Source organism: Parasteatoda tepidariorum, chromosome 9 (assembly GCF_043381705.1).
Source record: "Parasteatoda tepidariorum isolate YZ-2023 chromosome 9, CAS_Ptep_4.0, whole genome shotgun sequence".
Lineage (NCBI taxonomy): Eukaryota > Metazoa > Arthropoda > Arachnida > Araneae > Theridiidae > Parasteatoda > Parasteatoda tepidariorum.
Window position 1 is genome coordinate 1,217,100 of NC_092212.1, and position 24,775 is coordinate 1,241,874.

The 24,775-nt window shown below is 28.9% G+C and overlaps 1 protein-coding gene across 2 annotated transcripts; it reads left to right on the plus strand.

Moving 5' to 3' along the window:
• The first annotated feature begins 421 nt into the window (after positions 1-421).
• LOC107436084 (uncharacterized) lies at positions 422-24,274 on the plus strand. 2 transcript variants are annotated; one of them, XM_071184892.1, is made up of 6 exons: positions 422-855; positions 8,011-8,121; positions 10,027-10,117; positions 10,430-10,478; positions 12,860-13,383; positions 17,797-24,274. In XM_071184892.1, the coding sequence occupies exons 2-6, from the start codon at positions 8,026-8,028 to the stop codon at positions 18,903-18,905; spliced, it is 1,869 nt and encodes a 622-aa protein (XP_071040993.1). In that variant the 5' UTR covers positions 422-855; positions 8,011-8,025; the 3' UTR covers positions 18,906-24,274. The 2 variants fall into 2 exon arrangements, with proteins under 2 accessions (XP_071040993.1, XP_021000434.2); XM_021144775.3 differs by having other exon boundaries at positions 424-640.
• The last annotated feature ends 501 nt before the right edge of the window (positions 24,275-24,775 follow it).

The window sequence follows — 24,775 nt, forward strand, 5'->3', positions numbered from 1 at the left end:
TTCAAGTTCTTCGGCCTTTTCCTTAGGGAAATTTTGTTTCTTATTTGCTGCTAAAAAATGGCGTCTGATTCAGTCAATGATTTTGATGGAACTAAATGAAAACGTGATAAACTAATGTCTGATATTTACAGGCTCCCGCTAGACGGTGTACTCGAGCGTTGCGATCGCGAATTGCGAAAGTCGTTAGAAAATATAATCTCGAACTCAAACATGGCAATTGAAATGTGTAGTACGCGTCTACCGCAACTTTTAATACCGTGCATATTTTAAGCTTGTTAGCATTTTTAAATTTGTATTACTTTTTTAAAGTTCAGTGCCATAAATATAATTTTAGATTGAACTCGAAATTTAAATGCAAAATTCTGCGTATTCAAACTTTTCCGTTATTCTTACTATTGTAGCGCCCTCTTTGTATCATTTTTAGTTTCAAAGTTTGATGACCACAGATGTCAATGGACATAAATTGTTGCTCTATGTGGTATTTTTGAAGACGAAATTCATATTTCCGCGCTAAGCGATAGTCGTTGACACGATTTATTTGTTTTTATTTTGAATAGATTTCAAATTTTGTTTACCAATTGTATTTTTTCTTCTTAAAGCATTATAAAATGAAAATCATTGCATCGTCCTCAATTTATAGGTGGGATTTTAATTTCAGTACAATTTTGATCGTATTTAGGTTACAAAATCTTGTCTTAAATTTAAATTTGCATTATAATTTTAAAAACTTACAAAAATATTATTTACTTAATTTATTCAGTTATGAACTGTTTATATTATTTTTAAGAACTTATAAAAGTGTCTTATTTTGATAATGAGATTTTTGACAACTTAAAATTTGTGCTACACAATCAGGTATGCATTGTATAGATATCTGTGTGAAATAAATTTCAAAAAATCATTGAATGATCTGCTCATAATAAATAGGGTGACCCGGGGTAATTCACGATAACTCTGTTTTTGGGATAAATAATGATCACTTAAGTTTTATTTAAAAAAAAATTATTTTTTTTTAATTCGAGACATGAACAAGAATACTTGTACACTTCACTAAAGTATAACTACATTTACTTGATAATAGTTTTTTGTTTAATCTAACAATATAAGCATCTTTTAAACTGCTTTCTGTATTTTCCATTTCAAAGATGGGTTTCAAAATGTGCACATTTCTGCAAAGATCCCTCTCCTTCTCTTAATGTTAAATGTTTTGAGTTACTTTCTTTTCTTTGATTTTAAAAAAAATGTAAGCTTTTGTTTAATTGTTTCACATCTACTGTAAACATTATAATTGATTATCGGAAACTACATCAAATGTTGCCCCTACAGATGGGGTAATTCCTGATCAATGTCATTTCTTCTTATAAATAGTATAATAAATAGGTAATTGTCTTTTCTTAAATAAAAGTTCACATTTATTAAATGGAACAACTATAAAATATATTTTTACTGTAATCACAAAATTTGTTTTTATCAGTATACCAGACAAATGTGTTTTGATTTGCGCCAGTTCTTGTTTGTCTTACCTTGCTTCTATCTTAATTTTATGTGGGTACATTGTTAGAGTAATTTTTAAGTTTATAAATTAGTCTAATAAATATGGTGAGAAATTAACCTAAAAAGCATACTAAGCTTCTAGAAAGCAAAATTAGTGAATTTCTTTTATTGATTGAAAATGAAAATTTCAGTGTCAAAGCTGTTGACATACCTTACTTAACTTTACACTCTCGCTTAATGAAGTTAAAAAATCCAGCAAAAGTAACCCATGTAGGAACTCTTTCTTATATTCCAGCAGAACATGAGAATGAGTTTGCTGCTTGCCTAAAATGTCTGGCACAATGCAAAGATTTTTGGAAAATTTAAAGTGTTAATCTTTATTTCTGCTTTTAAATAAAGCATTTTATTAGCTGCTTGAACATATCTTTTTGGTTTATTTGTTTGATCTTGATGTCTTATTTGTTAATAATACCATTGTATAATTATTTTTAAATAGCCGCTTTACTATAAAAACTGGTGATCAGTAATTACTCCAGAAATGATCAGGAATTACCCCAGAAATGATCAGGAATTACCCCAGAAATGATCAAGAGAAAGGGTAATTCTTGATCACTAAAATATTAAAATCTTTTAAATTCTAATTAGATTTTCAAACAAAAGAAGGTAGCATTGGACTCATCTCATATAGCCTGAAACTTCCAGTAAATGTTAAAATTCTATCTTGAATAGTTTTTTCACAAAATAGATGTTAGAATTTTTTTATCAGGAATTACCCTAGGTCACCCTACTAGAAATATGTTCAATAAAAATTTATATATTTGGGGAAAATCACTGTAAATATTTTATTTGATTTTATATGAAAATGAAGAATTTAGCTAGTTGATTCTTTCACTAATAAATTGTACTACATGAGTTTTATTACTGGTCTTATAAATTGTTGAGAATATGGATCTCTTAGTACCTATAGTGTAGTTTTCTTTTCTTAGTATCTTATTCAAAATAAACAATTTTGACAATCAGTAATGCTACAACAAAAATTAGGCAACAGACTAGTTTATTTATGTGATTTTATTATGTTACTGCAGTCCAAGTAATATAAATCAAGGTATGAATATACAGAGCAGGTTTATTATATCATTGTGTATAAAAATATAACTTCACTTTTGTACATTTAAGTAGAAACTGCATAACTAGGTATTTATTAGGTTTGTTAAATGAACAGCAAAATTTCCGAGAAATGGTACACGGCGTATAATTTATGTTGTGAATATTCTTTTTTGCAATTATTATTAGATAAAGTATTATATATTAAGTTAGGCACAACTGTACTTTGAAATTAAATATACTAGAAATTTATGTTCAATTTAAAAATTTAGTGTATATTAGCATTGAACCTTAAACCATTAAATAATTAAATCTATGTTATTTAATTTGAAGGAAATAAGTATGTGAAAAAATTTTGTTGTTTTAAACTATTTCAAAAAACATTCTTTATACATTTCTAGCTTTGATACATAAGAAAATAGTGTAATTATTTTTTATTGTCTAGTAGAGCAGATGTGCCAGTAACGGGGACCCTTAAGGAATTTCTCCTAAATAGATTTTATTTAATAGATTTCTGAATATTATTAATTTTTTTTAATTATATTAATCTGTCAACAAAATTCTCATACTCTTTTGTCAAGATGATCAATAAAATCAGTAAATTATAAAAAAAAAAAAAAAAATAAGAGCTGAAATTTAATTTTTGTATCTTAATAAATATATGCTTTTATGGTACTATCAGTGTAAAGCAATAATAAGTACCTTAATGGGTGATATTAATTATAAAAATACACAGTAAACTGAAAATGTATGAAATATGATTTATAGTGCATTCAGTGCTCAATATATACAGCAATCCAATAGTTGATTGAAGTCACTCATTCTTTCCTCCATACAGAGATGCAATATAACGCAAGTCATGTCAAAGTTTAGAATTATATAATAAATAAATTTTGCTTTGAATGAAATCTGCTTCAAGCAAGAAAAGTCATTGTCAGACCGGGATTGGGGAGCCCACGGGGGCACTTGAATGTGGGGTCCTAAAATAATGTTGTTGATTTCGTTATTCAGTGAATTGATTTACAAAATTTATTAAAAATATATATTATTTTTTAACTGCCCTTGTAAATGTTATTCTCTAGAAAACTGAATTTGTGGAAAATAATTTTTTTTGTAGCTCTTAGTTAGCTTATGTACAAAATATGTAACAGGTAACTAGTATGTATTTTTGTTCCATAATTTATAAAAATAAAGATCATGTGTAATTTTGAGTTGAAATACTTTTCGTTTTTTTCCCCCTTTATTTTTTGAGATCTCCCCTCCACCTTTGGATATAATCATTTATGTTGAGGGGCTGTTGAGGCCGACATCACATATGCACATGGTTGAGACGTTATTCTCTATAGTAATCTAAATAGTGATGTGTTTTTGTCTGATTCATTATATGAAGTTGATAGTTCTATAAAAGCATTTTATTCATAATGATATTCATGAAGCAAATTACAATATTCTAAATCTTGAGGTGGCTGCAAGACCAATGGGCTTTGTCATAAATGTAGAGAAAGCAAAATATATGTTATTCTCAAGAAGCAGACTCCTATCTTGAAATTGATTTGAAGAAGTTTTACTTAGGATTAATTATTACTTTAAGAATGTCTCCTGAAATAAAAAACAGACTCTCTCTGGCAAATAGGGCTGAGATGATTTTATTAAATCTAGGTTTCTTTCTAGAAAAAGTTCTTAATTTACAAAACTCATGTCAGAACAGTCTATGCTTCTGAAGCTTGGACAATGACATAACTGGAGGAAAATTGTATCGCAATATTTGAGAGAAAAATTTTGTGGAATATACTTGGTGGTGTAAATGGAAACAATAATTGGTGTAGAAGATTTAACTTTGAATTGTACAAGATTAATGAACAACCTGATACAAAAAAATGAAGTGGATGGCCCACGTGATTCGATACGATGAAATCTTTGTTTTTATTTTTTTAATGCTTTGTAACTTAAAGAGATATGGGGTCCCATAAGTCTTCAAGGAGAGGAAGTAATCACAATTTCAATTCTTTGGAGATATGAACAGCCCAGACATTTTATTTCTAAACATCTGGGTAATTCTCTACATATTGGCTAAAACAATGTTAAATGCTTATTATTATTCTATAGAAAAATAAATAAGTTATTCATTTAATATAAAGTTTGAAGAAGTCTTTATTACATTATCTTATAACTTTGAAGCAATATTTGAAATATTTTTTATAAATTGTTAAACCTATGAGATCTTACTTCTTTCCTCCTGTCGTGCTGCCTACTAATACAAAGCAGGGTTAGCCAAGTGGGCCCACATTGAAAAAACCCACTTAGAACGATAAGTGGGTTTTTTCAACAAAAAAAAAATTTCATTTGACTTAGAAAATCTTTATACCGGTATACTTCATGCTCAAATACTTGATATTTGTAGTGGTATTTATGATAAATATTTATTTAATGAAAATATTGATACATCTTATTGGATAGATATTTGTAAATGTAATATTTTTGAAAATGTTCTTTTTAATGACCTTGATTTTTATAGTCAAAGCATAGAGATTCCACTAGATAATTCTTTTTCTGATGCTTTCGCTAACATTTTATTTTTTTTTAAAGCTAAATATCTTGAGTTTAAGGATTTTAAAGCTTTTAGATATATTGATGATTTAATTGCGACAATAACGATTTTATTTTTAATATTTATCCTAAAGATTTGGTTTTGAAGAAGACTTATGATAATTGCTTAAATGTTGATTATTTAGATTTTAAAATTGATATTGTTATTAAACAAATTAAAATTGGTGTTCATTATAAAAGGAAGGCTTTTAAGTTTGAGGTTATTTTTTTCTGTAATTTTGATACTAATTTGTGCAGTAAAAGTTTCAAAAATTTAGTTTTTTCTCAACTGTCTAGAATTAATAAAATTCACAATAATGTTGAGAGCTTTCAAGAGGCAATAAGTAATTTTTTTAAAAAATTTGGAAAATAATGGCTTTCCTTTTAATTTCTGTAATATTGAATTTAAAAAATGATTAGTTTCGTTTTCTTTTAATAGAGCATGATCAAGTCTTTGCAGAGTTACCCGGGTTAAGCATTTCTACTAATGATGGCTACTGCTTTCTTGGTCTTTTTCTTTATTCTGCCTTCTTCGCAATAAATTAGGGGGGGAGGGCGTTGTTTTTTCGTTAATTACAATTTAGTTGAGGCTTTGTAGTCTGTGGTGTACTTTTATTATTTTCAAGTAAGTTTTTGAACATTGTATTCTTTTGTATTTGGTTTGTGTAATTTCTATTATATTTTCTCTCTACCTGAACTCTTTGTCAAAACCTTTGGGGTACAGAGAGAGCAACTTAGACATTTGTTGTACTTCTCGACAGAAAAGGTTTTGCATTTATGACTTCCGGGGCTGGTACCCTCCTGACAACGTCAGCTTCAATCATATTTTTCATTGTTTTTCTTTATTTTTTTGGTTAATACAAAGAGCATTGTTCTTCGCTGACTTTTCTTTTATCTTCTAAATTAAATACTCGCAGTGTTTATGTGTATTAAAATTATTTTTTGGTCTCGAAATGGGTTTCTTATAATAATTCCTGTCATTCACTCACTCATAGAGATTCAGATCAATGATATTATTATTTGATTAGAAACAGCCCACATGTTTTGATAAAACTGAAAGCAACTCTCATTAAGTTCTTCAGTGTGCAAAAAGAAACTGAATAAATAAATTAGACAGGGTGCGTAGCGTTTGTAAAAAGTACTTAAAGGTGCTTTTTTGTGGATTTCGTTTTTAAAAGCTTTTAAAGGTGCTTTTTTTCCGAATAATTTTTTTNGTATTAAAATTATTTTTTGGTCTCGAAATGGGTTTCTTATAATAATTCCTGTCATTCACTCACTCATAGAGATTCAGATCAATGATATTATTATTTGATTAGAAACAGCCCACATGTTTTGATAAAACTGAAAACAACTCTCATTAAGTTCTTCAGTGTGCAAAAAGAAACTGAATAAATAAATTAGATGAGAGTTAAGATGACACTCTTATTCCCTCCTTTAAATTTATGAAGTTTGTTTTCTAAAAGTGAATAAGTTTTTTTAATTTCCTGTAATTGGAGAGTTAAAAAATCTATAATGTTATTTTAATTTTAATAAACTTTAAGCAAATAATGCTTATTTTCTTACTTTTCTTTCTTTCATTATGAGAAACTGGTACTTTTATGATCTATGAAGGTAATTTATTTTTTAAAACTATTTTGATGAGTGTTCTAATTTCCTCTTATGAGATACTTTAAGAATATATATTTTATTTTATTTATGGATATAAATTTCAAAAGCAAATGATTTTTTCTCATTTCCTGTGAGAAAATGGCACTTTTGTGAGATTGTTTCGAATGTTTTTAAAGACAAGTTTTAAAAAAAAAAAAATTTAAAGAACGCTTCACTTTTTTTATTTTGTAAAGCAATTAAGGAGTGAACTGTTCTTAAATATATTAAAACTATTATTTTAAATTTGTTTATAACTAAAAATATTATTCCTACACCATATTATCGTTCCCTCTCTTTAATAAAAATTAATAACAATATTAGGGTTTTTTTTTTTTTAATATTAACCATGGCTTTTATGTTTTTCTTGTTCAGAACCCTCTCCTGTATCTTATTGCTGAAAATCAAAATTTCTGACAAAAAAGAAAAATTCTTGATGTCTTTACTTGAAAATTGCCTATTGGTAAAGAATGACCCTTCTAAGAATAATTTTTCTCCCTTTTTTTATTAAAATTTTCCATTGCTTAATGCTGCTACTCGAGCCATGAAAGCGAATGCATCATTTTTGGTCTTTGAAGACTCCAACATCAATTTTAGGTTCTTAACTTAGATCAGTACTTCACACTTTTTAATCCAATAATATTAATCTTTTGTGCAGTAGTTTTCCTAACGTTTTCCCATTTGTGCTACAGTTTACCATTAAAAATATTTATTGTATTAAATTCGAATCTCCGTGTTATTTTCTGCTGATATTTTTGTACACAGCCTATCGTCAACCAATAATTCTTAATATCGACTTGATTAAAAATTTTATTGTCTTTAAAAAAAAAACTGAAGATAGTCAAATTTATGTGTTTACTAGGACTCAAAAATAGGAGCACCTTTTTCATGAAGTTGAATATATAATTCCACTTTAGTCTCTTGGTTTCTTCAATTATTTGAGTTATTCTTCAAAAAAAAATTTAAATGGTTGTAAGATTTCTCTATTATAAAGTTGTTTTTATCATTTTTCTAGTTTTAATCTTCAGTTTAATTCTAGATTTTAAAAGGTAAAATGAGATTTTAGAATAATTAAAATAAGAAAAGGGTGTACCATATTGTATATATTTTGAAGTTTATTGAATGTGAAGGTATCTTTTAAGTGTTATAATTACTTGAATAATCAGTGTTATTGTTTTTCAGATTTTAAAGTTTGCTATGTTCAGAGTTCAAGAAAATGATGATGGCTCAACAGTTGTATATTGTAGCACAAGTGGAAAGCAGATATTTGTTCTTCAACCTGACCATCAGCGGGTAATCACAATAAACAAATCACATACCCCTCTTTGATAATTTTTGAATGACCACAAACTAGATATTTAATTATGTTTAGTATATAGTCTTTATCAATAGATGTTCAGTGAAACTTCCTGTTATGGACACTTCTGCAGAACAGACGCCTCTCAATATGGACATATTTTTACTTCCCCACGAGTCTTCTATGAATAACTTATTATGTACATTCTCCACAAAGCAGACACTTCCATAACTGGATGCGGACACTCATTTTCGCCCTGAAACGTTATTTTCTATCTCTTCAAACCAGATACTATTTTTTTCTAAATTTGAAAAAGATAAAAACTAATGAAATTGCAAGGGGGAAAAAAATTCAACTTTTCACTTTCTTTTAAGCATATAAATTTTTTGCCTTATCCATAACTAAAAATATTGTTAAGCTATTTCACTACTAAAGAATCAATCTTTCTCTTGTCACCTTGCTTTCTCTTTGCAAAGAGAAAATGATACTGTTCATTAGGACAGTGGCATCTTTTTTATCTGGACGACACAGGTTATGAACCACCACAAGCTGAAATGACGTCTTAAATGTTCTCAATGCTTCTTCCTCACTGAATATTTCTTTCATTTTCTTATCAATTTGAGGACTGTATTTAACACAGCTGGGGTAAAAAAAGAGAACAGAAATATAATCTTTAAAGTGTTCATATAAATGAAACATTTGTTCAGAAACTCAAGTGTTCGCATTCAATGCAGATAATTAATTGTGAGTATATCAACTCTATAGGTCCTTATGCCTTAGAGATAAGCATAGATTTCTTTTCTCTTTTTTTTCTGGAATCACGGGAGATTTACTTTCAAGAAGGTATTAACTGCATTTCCTATCAAGCGATGGGTAGGTGTTGGGGTGTAAACCTCATAATTGGAACCGACTGAGGACTAAAAGCTCCTAATCGTTATCATATGACTAACTTGAATATCTGTGTTAATAAGAAAATTATATTCATTTATCTGTAGCTACATCTAGAATTATGTATTTATATCAAATTTTTCATGTATTTTTTTTATACAGAAAAAATACATTTTTTAAAGTTGAAATAAATGACCTTCAGATAGAATATTTAATTATTTTTACATCATTGAAAATGTTCTAAAAACAATTTACTGTGTTGAATTTCTTTATTAGGGTACCCTTCCCATAAATGGACAACTCTCCTAAAAGGATAATTTTTTTAAGGGTGTCGGCTTAGCAGAGGTTTCACTGTATTGCATCAAAATCACACACAATTTTGTCTGTGATAAATTGTGCTTATGACAAAGTTGTATTGCAAGTGGGTGGGGGGGATGTTTTTAAAACACTGAGGTCATTTAAAGCAGAGAAAGGGTTGCAATAATCTTCTAAAACCATATATGTATTAAAATTTCTCATACACTAAGGGATGATATTTAAATTTAATGAATAGTCTTTTACACCAGCGTTATTTCTTCAATATCTAATACCAGTTGATAATAATACCAGAATAAATGCGGTTCTTAGGTTAAAATGGTTTTTTATGATTCGCTCTTCTTAATCTATAATTATCATCAGATGAAGTTCAAAAACTTTTTATTTCTCACCTACATATTAAATTTGCGACTTAGAGTGTGAACAGTTTGACTACATTTTTTTTAAAGGTTATAAGATGTATTAAGGGTGGTCATGAAGGAGCAACCCCAATCTATATTGTCATTTTGAATTGAATGAGACCTATCCCGAGACGATCAGACTAATAGCTTAAAAGTAAAAAGCGTTTTATATACAAAAAATATGACATCGTACTATTTAAACTAATGATCCGTTTATGCCTTCTTTTTTTATCTGATTACATTGTGTATAAGTTCATAATTTCTCGCTATTGTAAAATATTTTTAACATTCTTTTAGAGAATACCAGAAAGGACCACCAACGTGAGAAGACCTATAAATGTTGTGGGACCCTCTCGCCACTCACATTCACTCAACACTTTAGATAATGGTAAGAGTCACTTATCCATATTTATAGCATCTTAAAAGAGTCCATTCTTTAGAATAAATATTAGGGAAAATATCTATGATTGGTAGATGGTTTTGAAAGAAATGTGCGAATAACTTTTAAGGGTGGTCATAATGAAATACCATATTGATCTGGCTAAAAATTTAGTATTTTTTGCATTATAATTATTTTAGTTAATAGAATTCAGATGTCATAGTAATACAACTGTTATGAAATTTATTATTATTAGCCTGATTTATTATTATTATTAGACCATAATGCTTGTTAGTATTTATGTTAGTTTTTTCCTTATAGAAACTACGCAAGGTTACGCATCTGATCAAGATAAAGATTCTAATGACAGGTAATTCTGTTCAAATGAAATTCAAAATAGAGATGCATAAATAAAAACTGATGTATTTTTTAAAATCTTTCTATCTTGTGTACTTCTGGGAAAAGTTGTCGAGAACATATAGATGACATGAAAAATTAACTCGAGACACCAACTTTAAAATAATTGTGCAAATTTTTTTAACCTGGGTTAAATTTTGTAATGTTAAAAAAAAAGTGAGTTCTGGACATTTGCATATAAACAGTTTTGAATTTTTTTTAAAAAGATGTATTCATGATTGAAAATATTTTATCCATGTTAAGGAATCTCTTTCTTTTTCTTTATTCCTTTAATCTACTATTTTTCATCTAATAAAATATGAAGTACAGCTGTATAATAATTTAATTTGCTTGTTGAGCTTTTTAGAATAAAATTTAAGTTTAACTTATCTTCTAATATTAACAGTATATGCTATTATAGATTTAATAATAAAGTTATGTACCATATATTAAAATTGTATATTAATAATATACCATGTTATATACTAAAAAGAATTAAACCCACCTGGATTGGACTTTTTTTAAAAACCCTTTTTTTTTTTTCTTCTTCTTCCTAGCTCTGTTTTATAAAACAAATTGGTCTTAATTGCAACTTGTTAAAATTTAATGTAATTTGCATAAATGGAAGTTAGAAGAAATAAATGTCCACAGACTTATATGTTCCAAATTAATTTCAAATAGTCACTGTCTAATAGATATGAAACTTCTATTTAACTACACAAATATGTATAAGCTTAAAATTACATGTTAAATTATACCTTTAATGCAAAATTTTTATTAAATATATATTTTCATTATTTTGTATTTAATTGGGTCAAAATAAGTAAAAAATATGATATTTAGCAGGTTTCTTTTACTGTGTTAAAGGTAAAATATCCTATCCTGGGTCACTTCCAAACAATTTACAGTTATGTAGAGAAACAGTTATTTATCATTAAAATTTATTTTATTTACAAAATCAATTATTGATATGTTTTTTGTTTTTTTTTAATAAGAGTTTTAAAAAAAAATCAAACTACTTTTTTCATATTTTAATATGAATTCAATACTATTTTTTACTAACTATTAGACTGTTTTTTTACATTTAAAAAAATACCAAAAAGACATCTAAAAAAATCCCTTTTCTATAGTGTTTGTCACAAACACTTTTTTTAATGATGATCAAAATTTGTTGTAACATTTCTCTTTGAAAAGTCCCATATCCTTTAATCTTTGGTGCCAATTTCTTAATAAGGCCCATAGCTTACCAAACTGCCAAAAATTAAGGAAATCATTATCAAATTAATCTGAAATAGTAAACCTTAATCCTGAAAATGGATCTGTTCATTGTAATTTTTGTGATAAAAAGGGTCACTTTGTGATGCAGTGCAGAGTACTTTAAAGCACTTTTAGATGATAATAGTCATGAGGGTCAAACTCAGTTTGTTACACTAAGATATCTCCATGACAATTTTCAAGAGATGGTTTCAGAATTCCCAAACCAGATACAACATCAAATAATGATTTTCAAAATTGTCAGTGAAATCCAAGATTTTATTAGCAGCAACTTTTTTAGAAGTCACGAACAAAATATTTTTGAAACTGTGCTAAAACAATTTCATTTAGAGAATTTGAACTAAATCGGATGATTCTAGATCTTAGATCGGCCTTCACTCAAAAATCACTTTCTCATTGGCTCTCAAACATTTAAATTTATTCAGGATCAAGTGTTTCATTTATGTCCATAATGTAAATGAATCTAGTAAAACAAGATTATTGTTATGTAATGTGAAAATTTGCTCTGCAAATTCTGAACTAGCATTTTTATTTTAAGCTGAGGTATCTTTCAAAATTTATAAACAACATTTTAAAACACTTTTTTAACTTCATTGCACAATATGTTTGATGCCATGATTTCATAACAAAACACAATGAAAGAAAATACTGTTAATTCATTTCTTTCTGTACGTAAAATGTTAATTTTGTCAAACTGCCTGCCTAGTGTGTGTATTCTAATGGATAACACTGCATCTATAAAATAGTACTTAATGCATTATAATGGAAGGTTCACTGGAATGGGAAGAAGCACTGGCTGTAGTATAAAAATATCAATGTTTCAATAAAAACAATCCTTTTGAGCACTTCACCATCATCAGACGAGAGTTAAAATGTGATTCTATTTAAAGCAAAAGCCTAGAAAAGCCCTTTTTAACATGGAGAGTAATGAATTTTTGAAGCTTCTAATGCCCTGTCATTTAATTGAATTAATATATTTCCCAAGTTTTAAGTAATTGTGTGTTTGATCTTTTTATAGATAATTTAATTTAACATTGCATAGATGGCGTTGATTCTATAATAAATATTGATTTATTTCAGCGATAGCAAAGACGCTTTTCCAACTTTCTTTGATGAAGAGTCAGAAGATTATTTCAATGAGAGTGTTACAGACGTAGAGTTTGCAAGGTGCTTAAATTTGGTGCCTAAAAAAACATTTGAAAATGAAGCATTGAATGAGCTACTGAAGGAGTTTCCTTTGAGGTTGCACTCTAGGAATAGAATATGTCGATCAAAAGACGATTCCTTTGAAGAACAGAAATATCAAAAGCTGCCAGATGATCTGCCTTTAACTTCAAATTTAGGTGTGAAGCTCCTGAAGTTGAATGAAAATCGCAACTTCCTTACAGAACAAAAACTGTCCCTTTCATTAAAGAAATGTGATGCCTTTTGTCGTTTCCCTTTCAATTCTCCCAACCCAGTGGAGTGCAATTTTCCGAAACTGCGATGTAGAGAAAAGAAGTCTTATCCTACTTTCATCTCAAAGGCTTCAAAGCAGGAGGCGACTCATGTTTATTCCTATGGAAGGAGGCAAAGGTTAGAAAGGATGAAGACATTAAAAACAGGTACACATTTTATTGAATCAATTCATTTGGATGTCACGACCTACTATATTTCCCTAAAGGAAAAGAAGTCCCTATTACTGAAATATTTCGTTTCTGATTATTGTTATTATTGAGTTGGTTAGAAAGTAATTTTTCACTCTGATATAATAAAACTCGATTATTTTTTTTCTGTACAAGTAGTAAAATTCTAATGAATGCCAGATTTTTGGTAATTTCATAATCCTGCACTCACTAGTCTTTTAACAGCAAAAACCTCAATTTTAGGTCATCATTATAACTGACATTTTTGCTATTCAGAAAATTTTGTGTTTTTTTAAATAAAATAAAATCTGATGGTGTAAGGTGGTGATTGAAAATCTCAAAGAAATTTTATTCTTATTACACCCGACCCAATTGTTCCACTCCATAACCTTGTAATTTTGAACCCAATCCATAAGACAAGGGAACTTCTGGATCAAGTATTGGGAGAAATTTGCCTCGTGGAGAACTTTTTGATTAAACTAACCCACATTTTGATGAACCTGCAATGGTTAGCTTGATGACAAAGGGACTCTTAACAAGTGATCCGTCTACCCCTGAGGATATTTCACCTCGGCACTGTGGTCAATGCAAACTGGCTGCACATTTGTATAGACCAGCCATCGATGGGATTCGAACCTGGTCGGCTCGTCGGAAGGTGAACACTCTCTCACCCGAGCCGTCACTGCTCGATTTCAGAAGAATTGTGCTTCAACGCGAGTATGCCTCACAAATCTTTAGCAACACCTACAAAATTATTAGGTATAAGTTGCAAAGTAGTGCCCATACAGCCCCTAGGATTCACAATCATTTTTAGATGATGAAAGTCATAACACTGACCTCCAATCGCACAAGGTCTTGGCTAATAAGGACCAGAAGTTCTTTGAATGTGGGATTATAAAATTACTTGAAAGAGGAGCAAGAGGTCATGAAACATAATAAAATAGTTTTTTTTTTTTTCACTCAGAAAAAAATTTGTTTTATTTCACACTTAAGAACCAAAAAGCCAACCCAACAGCTTTATATTCCTGATTTTTGTATGTTCAGAACATCCCATTTTTTATGGATTAAAATAATTCGGGTTTTAAAATAACAAATTTGAAGAACCTAAAGATTTGATCCAACATCTACTTAATTCATGATCTTATTAAAAATCTGTTTACCAGTTATATTTATGATTCAAGTTTAGTTATTCGTAGAATTCATTGCTTCAAACTTTTTGTACATTTAATCATTTTACATTAAATAAATTGAATTACATTATCAAATTTTCATGGTGGTGAATTTCAGGGCTTATTGCAAATTGCAGGTTCCAAGGTTGAGTTTTGTCATTTCATAATTGTATACTCTTTCACATCATCTCCTACCTTCTGAAATATCTTGAATTTTTGCTGATTACAAGGACCAACTAAACATTAAAACAATATCTCAGTTTTCCTTTCTTAATTATTTCTTCGCCAGTGTGAAGCACCGAAAACATTCTCTCACTGTTCTAATTATAAATTAGAACCATGAAGAGTTTATTCACTAATAGAGTATTATTTTCTGGGTCCAGAGCAGTCAACAATCACAGAGCTTCATGATATTTTCTTGATTTAATAAGAATTTATTATGATTTTATTAACTTTTTAATGTACACTACTTATTTTGCCAGATTTCTTATAAAAAATTTCAGTAATCTTTGAATTTTTTATGAAAAAAAAAGTCATTCTTTTTAGATGCAAGCTTTTTAAAGTATGTGCTAGAACCATGAAGATGGAGTTTATTTTTTTAAATCCTTAAAAAATGTAGTAAAAAAAATCTTATGTGATTCAGATTTATCATTTCTAAAAAATTTAATTCATCATTTGATTTAATGACTATTGAAATTATAAGTTCTAGATCTCTCATTTGTTAATGAATGTAAGGACATATATTACAAGGGGTGATCAAATGAAAAGGTACGAAACGACGTAAAAACGTAACAGTTAAATATTTGCATATTCCGCTATGGGAGAACGTAGCGAGACATCTCGGGATGCGATTGGAGTCTCTGACTAGGATCGGAGCATGCGCTGGTGCCCGCATGAGCAGGAGAGAGCAGAGGCTCTTATCAAAAGCGGCGTCCGAATGATGCGGCAGTCCGTATGAGGACTGGATGGCGTTCGCGTTGCAAAATTCGACGATTGAGGAGCAGCGAGGCGTTATCCGATTTCCTCGAGCACAGAAAAACCATTAAGTCCGATGTGTACTGTGAGACACTCTGACGCCTACGCAGGTCCATCAAGAACAAAAGACCGGGGCTGCTCACGGAGGGTGTGGTTCTGCTCCATGATAAAGCGCGTCCACACGTCGCCAGTCTCACACACATGGAACTGGCCAAGTTCAAGTGGGAGACGTTGGACCATCCGCCCTACAATCCGGACTAGTCGCCCTGCGATTTCCATGTGTTTGGTCCACCTGAAAGGGAAGCTCTTCAACTCGGACGACATACTCAAGGACGCTGTGAAGGACTGGGTCTCGTCAAGACCACAGGAATTCTGGGAACAAGGAATCCTGCGGCTTGTTCATCAGTGGGATCGCTGTGCACAGGCCTATGGTGTATATTTTGAATAAAGTCTACATTTGCACCCACCGTGTCGTTTCGTACCTTTTCATTTGATCACCCCTTGTACATTACTTCTGACAAAATGTTTAGCTGCAATTCTCCCTGAATTTTAATTACCAAATTATTGAAACTTTTTTTAGAACCAAATTGCAATTTTTTAGAAAATAATAAAAGGCAATTCTCTAATTTACATTTATAATATCAATTAATTTAGGTTTTCTAAGTTTGCTTTATTCTCTACACATCTTTATCAATTCATATAAGCAAAAATATTAACATTATAAAGGTTTGTGTTAAGTTTATAATATTATAGGAAGTTTAAAAAAAACTTTTAAGTTGAAGTGAAAATATATTATCATTTAATTATGTAGCTCAAAATACAATTGGTGGACAGTTCCACAGTTATAAACTCATGTTAATGTGACTGCAATTTTTAATTAAAAGAAGTAATTATTTATTTAAAGTAATAAAATCTGATATTTTTGCTAGAAATAAGTTATTTTATCATGATTATATAGTCTTTTGAAATGTGTTAATTTTATGAATATAGGTGATGAGCAATAGAAAGAAAAAAAGTAATTGATGCTCATAGCTTAATTTTTTATTTATTTTAGTGTTTAAAAGGTGCTTTAAAAAATGTTGGCTACTAACCGTACAACCTTTTTGTACAAGTGTTTTTTTTCCCCTGCTCAGACCCCTATTTTTATTTGTTTTATAATTTAAGAGTCTCAGTTTTTTAAAAAAAGAGCTCCCTTCATTGTTATAAATTTCTTTGTGTTTTTTTTTTGTTTTTTTTTGTTTGTTTGTTTTGTAATACTTTGATTAATAATATCCCTGTGACAGAATTTTTTTGAGCTATCTGCCGCGAAACTCTCTATCACTAATATCTTTCTGCAAGATACTTTTAATAATAAACATATATCTGTACTAATTTAAAATAACAAAATCGCTGTGTTTGCAGAAAAAAAACTATTATAATTTTTTTTAATTTAACATGTAATAATTTTTTATTTTAATATTATGGGTGATATTCTCGCCTTTTGTTTGGGGGGACAAACGAACTAAATTATTTAATTCTTCTCATTTTGTAAATAATCATCACAGTAAAAAAATACTTTAAAATCATGAAATCTGTTGCCGAAAAAAAAAGATCGACGTAATCACTCGAATCGAACTCCTCATAAAGGGGTTAATCAAATGTGTATTTCGTTTCGAGATTAGGTTGTTGTAATAATATCGTATAAAAAATATCGGATTTAAAATTTATGGTGAAATCAATAGCAATAACTGCTAAAAATTCGATAGAATCATTGCCTTAAAAGTAAACACTCAAATGCACGATTCCAATTTTCTATATTGTTTAAAATGTCCAATTTTCTATATTGTTTGAAATGCATCGGGATATTTTAAAACCACGTGATAATCAATATCGATAACTGCCAAAAATTCAATCGAAACATTACATCGATTTACGATACTGTCTACGTAAATTTAGCGTGTCAAAAAGTGATTATCGAAATGCATGATTCAAATATTACATGTAAATTTCTGTAAAAAAGAAAACTAATTTTTTCCCCAGGCACTTTTTTTCTGCAAGATCTTCGCAGCGTTCTGCGACAATGTCACTGTGATTCTGCCACGGGGAATAATATTATCGTGTATGTTAATGTGTTATGCATTGAAGTACGGAATTTATCATCTTGTGAAAGTCAATAATTTTGATTCTATTATAGTACATATTATTTTAATGATTCAATCAGATTGCATGAATCTCATTGTGTGATAAATAACATATTCTTATTATCTAGGTCTCGATAAAGAAAGTAGAAGACTGTTTCGCATATGCAATTCAAAAAAATGTTATGTTGAAGTGAATAGACTAGATGAAGATGAAATTCAGTATTGGCTTTCAAAGAAAACTGAGCCCATTCTCATCACACTTGATGATAGTGATGATGAGCTGCCCTCACTAAAAAATAACTTAAATATCAATGGAGTGAAGGTGACGGATGTCACTAAAATTGCTCATCACCCAAATGAAATCAAAAACAAAGATGTCATTCCAAACAAAAATTTAGCTGAATCTGTTTTGCATTCTTTGCTTGCAACTTCTTCGGGACTGGTTCGATTGCCGAAAAACCCAATAAAACATTTCAACTTGGATAAAGGTTGTAGAAATGTGAAAGATGAAATTCTGGCCGAATCTAAGGGTTGCCGAGATTGCTATGTCCGGTTGAGGGATGTGTCTAAATTTCTTTATAAACTTAGAAATGAATATTACGTGAAATTTACTAAGATTAGTGTTCCTTTTTATGCAGATTACCTTGCATCTGTGTCACTGGTAAAACGGTTGCAAAGTAGTGGCAAATCGGAAAAACCGATGCGTCTCGGTAACGGACTAGTTATTTCGGCAGTGGCTCTGGAGAATACTGTAAAAAAAGATGAGATAACTCTTTTTCCTACATCTAGAAATAAAACATGGGTGCCAGTTTCTTCAAATAAAGTCCCAATGCCAGATTCTAAAAACAGAGCTTTGGTGCCAGCATCACAATTTGCCCCTTATGTTCCAAGAACTGAAAACTCTAAAATTGAAGGTCTTAAAATTATCCCATATATTGACTTAACCTTGGATAGTTCCCCAGAAAAGGACTCCAATCCTATTCCCACAGTGCCTAAGCATCAGCATGTAGCACGCCAGTTTCTTTTTCGTTGTTACGGCTGTGGCTACAAACAAATCTTTTCCAACCAGTCTTCTTCGAGTTCCAAAGCGGCTGCAAGCCTGGTCAAGAATGTCATCAACGAGCACATGCAAAAATTCCATTCGGTTGACGAACCCGAGGCTTACCTCTCTTCGTATTTGGACACTTTGCGAAACTGTAGCATCATTGAAGCTTTTCCAGGGTACAAAGGGAATTGAAAACTTTTCGATTTATAAGTGCTTCGTCTGATCTTCTGCACTATTCCAACCATTGCAGGGATGTCTGATCTGCGTGTTCAGATTTTAGCTTCAGCAACTGAAATAATAAAAATTGCAACAGTTTGTAAGTTGTATAAAAGGTGGAAGCTAATTTCAGCATACTTGTAAGAAAAGTGTTATTTTAATGCAACAATTTTAACCAGCATCTTTTATTCATTGAAGCAAATACTGAGAATGAAGCTCTTCTCTAAAAAATTATCAGAATGTTAACCTTTTGTATAATTTTAAGTTAATGTAGGTAATGTTAATATTCAATTTTATGTATAAAAAACAACAAATTTTTTTTGTCTTAATTTATATTTAAGTGCAATGAATCTGATCCTAGATGGCAGCAGAGTCAAGTTCTCTGCAGGTACAAATCATAGAAAAAATATAGCTGTTCTATTTAAATTAATTCAATCATGCCATGTTTCATTTTTTTTAAAAACATTTTATATTTTGTTTTTGAAAAGCAAATTTAATATTGTATACTTCATTATTGATGATAGTGTTCTTATTTCAAAGAAAATTAAAATAAAAGTGGCAGAAGAATTTAATAATTTGAAAGAAATAGTTAACCATTTTTTTTTATGGGTGCAGAAAAATCACCTGTTTTTATATGGTTTTTGAGTGACTTGTTTATTAATTGTATTCTTTTTTTATTTATTATTTTAAATCTCTATTTTGTATATATGTATTTATTGAAAAATTAAATTGCCAAGATTTAAGATCTTATTTCTTTTTTTAAGAACAAATACTTCAGTGATAAAGTTGTTAAAAAATTATTTATTTCAACTTTTAATGAAATAATGTATAGTTATAATATATTAATATTAAATTTTATTGGCCTGTTTGAGATCAGGTTTAGTTCTATTTCAGAAATGTGATCTAAATAAATAAATTTTTAAAAAAAAGTTATATACCATGATATATTTTTCAAGGATGTACTTAAGAAGAAAAAAGTCTGACTTCAGAAAAGCATTGATTGTCAATTCCAATATTTTATTCCTAGTCTTCACAATGTGCAATACTTCCTTCTATCTCTCTCTCTCTCTGTTTCTCATTGAATAATATGAAGGAGCTGTTTAAATATTATGAAAGCACAAAAGCTGGGGAAGGAAAAACAATTAAAGTGTTAATTTTTTTTCACACTAGAAAATGTTTCAAGCTCTGATATCTGAAAATCATTACAAAAATATACATGTTCTTATTCTAAAAATGTTCTAATTTCATGAAACTGGTTTTAAGTACTAATTATAAATAATAAAAAAAATCAATTCATATATGGTTCATTATAGTGTTTCTTATTGACTTTTGGAGTTCTTAAAGATTGTTCTTTAAAAATTCTTTGTTCCTGTAAAATAATGCTTTTTATGTTACTTTCATTACTATTTTGTGTTTGCGACAGTTATATAGTCGATGTAATCCGTCTGGCCTAACAAAAAAGAGCTTTTAAACGAGAGGTCGCTAAATCATGAGTACATAAAATGTTTACAAATATTTGTTTATGTTACATAGATACTAGACTTATTTTTCACATTAAAAAGAATTAGGAAACTAGTATGTAATGAAATGACAATAATGCAGTTTTTTTTTTATGTCAATTCAAAAATGTAAAAATCTTGTCATATTAGCAATTTTTTTAACAAGTTAGATGATTTTTTTTCAAATATCGAAACCATTTGTCCATTTTTAAGTTCAGTCAATATTTTCAACTGAATATATATAGTTCAAATTAAGATTCAGTTTCAAGGCAATCAAATTGTGGCATTTTTATTTTACTTACCCTCGAAGAACACCTCTACAATATTCTATTCTATTAGTCCTATTCTAGGTCTATTTTTAAGGAAGTTTTTTTGCAAACTAATTAAGACATTTTGAAAAATTGATTAATAAAATTGAATTTTAAGTGACGCCCAGCAAAATAAAGTTATAAAAATGATTCTCAGCAGAAAACAAAGTAAAAAACAAGTTGGAAGCTTGCATTTTTGATATTTAAACTGCTCCTGAAATGTTTTACAATGAAACAAATACTTTTTTTTCCCTTTTAACATTTTTATCTTGTTAAAAAATAGTAACAGTACTTGTGGAGGCTGGAAGTTAAATGTTTTATCTAAAACAGTTTTCATGTTTTTAAAAATAATTTCAATAGCAAAATAAATATTACTAAAAAAATATTGATAAAGTTGGGGGGTTTTTTTTCTGTCAAAATCAATTTTTAAAAAAAAAAAAAAAAAAAAAAAGTAGATGTTCAGATGAATCATGAATCTTAGTTTTACCCAGATAAGATTTTTTTCAGTTTCTTATACAAGTTATGAAAATACGTCACATTGATTTTGTTAAATTTGTTCCCGTCATTTACTTAACAGTCTGTTGTAAAATAGAATTTTAAGTGCAAGTTACATTCATTGCTTTTTTTAAATAAAGGAAGCAAAAGAAAGAAAATAGCCAGTCATACCTCAATAAAATTATTATCTGTTCAGTTGATTACTAAAAATAATCTTTGCAGTGATTGTTCCATTTATAAAATAATTACTAAATATTAATGATAAATAGTTGAAGATTAAGTGTTGATTAAGATTATTAATCAATTGAATAATGATGTCATCTTGCACTTATTTTTATAAATGTCGTGAAAAGAAAATCTGATTTTTGCTCTTTGAGTGTCATTCTTTTACTTAAATGCAAATATTTAGTCTTAATATAATAAAAATCTTGTTTTGAAAAAAGCGTGTATTTGTGAAAGTTTCTAGATTAGTGCATGTTGTAGAATTTTTATATACAGTTGAACACATTTTCTTTTCACTCACTTTGTAATTGTTTGCATGTTAGTTTTATTGATATTTTTATATGCTGTTGTGATTGAGCCAAAGAGTTATGTTTCTTTGTACATATTCTATTTTAGAGTGAACAGAAGAACTCTCGATTATTCAGATTTTAAACCATATTGTTATGGGGAAAAAAAATTTATTGTAAATGCATTTTAAAGTGGTAGTATCTTTAAAAAAATTTTTTATAGATATCACCTTGATTTGTGGAATAGTTTAAGAAGATATTTTCATTTACTATTTATGATTTTTTTTATTTATTTACTTTGGAATTGCTTTGATTTGGATTTATTGCACACTAAAAAAATTTGAGGGAGTTTCAAGTACTATTGACATTTGTAATGTAAAAGGAAAAACCGAAAATTTCTAGCATAAACTTATAAATAGCCGATCAAATTTAGTGTGGTATAAAAATCTGAAATACAATTATTTCCCCTTTTTAGACTTTTAACTGTAGAGTAAAGATGCAAGTTTTTTTTCTATTGCCTGCTCTGTGGAGTGTGCTAAAAGACCATTTTAACAATTTAAAAGGAGGAGAAAAAATGCTTTATTACTGTGTTTTTGCCTGACAAATTTTCTTGACTGTAAACGTTTGTAATTAAGACATATCCCTTGTTTTCTACATCAAGTTTTTAGTCAAGAATTCCTTTTATTTTTGTATTTTACTTTAAAGAGATTATTACATATCCTTATTCCCGGGGAACTAAATTGTAGTCCTGCAGTGTACTGATCACAAAGACATGGTTCTCGGTAGAACACTGAAGTCAAGCATCACTGGTGTCAGTTCAGTAAGTGGGTAATTGACCACTTTGATCAGCCTGCATAGGGATCGAGGATGTGCAGTATTGGTCCTCGTTAAACTTCGAGCGCGCGTCTTCGGGCTACCGAAGCAGGGGAGCCGTCTCCTCTGCAGAGGATCGAAATTGTGATGACATGTCTTCTGATCATCCTCTGGGATGTTTTCCAGACTGCCGTCAATAGCCCATTGTGCAGCTGCCGCACGACATAAATAAAATACTTGCCTAAGTTTTCACTAAATTGTATTTTAATACACTATTTATTTTATGATTTAATTAACTGAATAGTTGTTATTTTTTGTCATTAATAAAAAAATTTAGTTATGTCTCTTATATATAACTCTCTAATATATTTTCAAAACTGCCATGAATAAAATTTCATTGCAGATTGTACATCCTGTTGATGTAATGGTAAGGAACAGTCTTAAATTTCTAAGGCGTGCAGAGCTTATTCATCAAATTTAGCCAAGGGTCTAATTTTTTTTAAATTTATTTATTAGCGCTATTTGGATTTTATTTCGATTTGGTTCATTCAAAGAAAAAAATATTTTATCTAAATCAAGATATTCAATTTTAAAATTGATAGTTCACACATTTTAAAAAAAAAATTTTTCTTTACAAAGTAGAGGTTGTCATTACCTTCATTTCCAAAATTCCATCATTCCCAAAAAAGAGTAAATGTATTAGAATTTTCCATTTGCACAGTTTTATCATTTAATTACATTGGATAGCTTCTTTTGGCTCTATTTAGACACATCAAAAGGGGCCATTCAAATATTACATAAGCTAAAATATAGAGGGCAAAGGTTTAACTTATTTTGATAAACAGGGCAGAGGTGGATAAACTTATTTTTGCTGAAAAAGGGAAAGGGGAGGTCTGAACAATTCTTAAGTTATTAAAATCCTTTTATTTTAATTTTTTTTGTAAAAAGCAAACTAAAAATGTGAATGGCTGGGCGCAAGCTTCTTGATTAGATAACCTCGAAAAAATGACTTGTCACTAAAAGGGGTAAAAAAAAGCCAATTTCTTTTTAAAAATTGAATATTTATATAAATAAGCAGAAATTATTCTATTGTAGAAATGTATCATTTCCAATAAAATGTTCATAATTTTTTCTGTAAAAATATTTAAATTTTAATAACCTAAAGATTCATTATTGAATTTGTATGAGGGGTTCTTATTTTATACTTCATAAAATTTTTAGTTTTAGCGGTCCCTTTCTAGCCTTCTGCTCTGATTAAAGAACGTAACTTTTTTTATAAATTTGTTTTTATCACAAATTTTCTTGTATTCTACTATAATATTTAAATTGAAGAGTATAGAAACTATAAAATTATTATTCAATGATTTTTCTTTCCTATCCTTGACTGCAATTGCTGTCATAGGTTTGAATATTATGAACAATGTTGTACATATATAAATAATATGTTTTATTATGTGTGTGCTTTACTGTTATTTATTCATATTATTAAGTATTTTGAACTACTTAATAGATTAGTAGTGTGTTAATTGCGTTGGAAAATAAAGATTTTGGGAAAAATTTTCATCCATGTAAATATCTATATAAATAGTAGGTTTGTTTGATACAAGATATGTCTTTATTATGCCAGAGAAGGATGAAAACTATATTTTTGCTTTTATTCATAAATATCCTTGTAATAAATATTTATTTGAACCTCTTCAATAAAATGTTTTCAATTTTAACATGTTCGTTTTGTTTAATGGCTGACCTACAAGATGCAGATTTTCTTCAATTTTTATTAATCAAAATGGAGAAAGTTGCTCCCACTCAATAACATATTGGATAATCAAATAACCTGCGTATACAAATAAAATTTAATGGAACCAAATTATTTTATATGAAAATCTTGTTATAGTTTATATGAAATACAAATTTCATTTCAAGGATTATATATGGGTTAATTGCATAAAAACCAGGAGAAAAAAACTTTTTTTTAAAGAGAAATGTTTCACCATTCTGTTTTTAAGTTAAGATAAATGAGTGGGTTATTTAAGGGATTACTTACCTATTTCCTGTTCCAAAATATCTGTATGGATATTTTAAGAATTAATTAAATCATGTTATATAGTATGGTTTTAGCTTTCTGTTACACTTCCCATAATTTTTAGAATGTGGGAAGGTAAGAAGTGGCGAAATGCAAAATATTAAATTTCGCTAGATAAAATTTTTACGCCCCTTCCCAT

Bases quoted from the DNA above. Each gene is read 5' to 3' on its own strand.
- LOC107436084 (XM_071184892.1), top strand. From the start codon at position 8,026: ATGTTCAGAGTTCAAGAAAATGATGATGGCTCAACAGTTGTATATTGT. The intron at 10,479-12,859 runs GTAATTCTGTTC...GATTTATTTCAG, and splicing joins GATAAAGATTCTAATGACAG to CGATAGCAAAGACGCTTTTC. The intron at 13,384-17,796 runs GTACACATTTTA...CTTATTATCTAG, and splicing joins GATGAAGACATTAAAAACAG to GTCTCGATAAAGAAAGTAGA.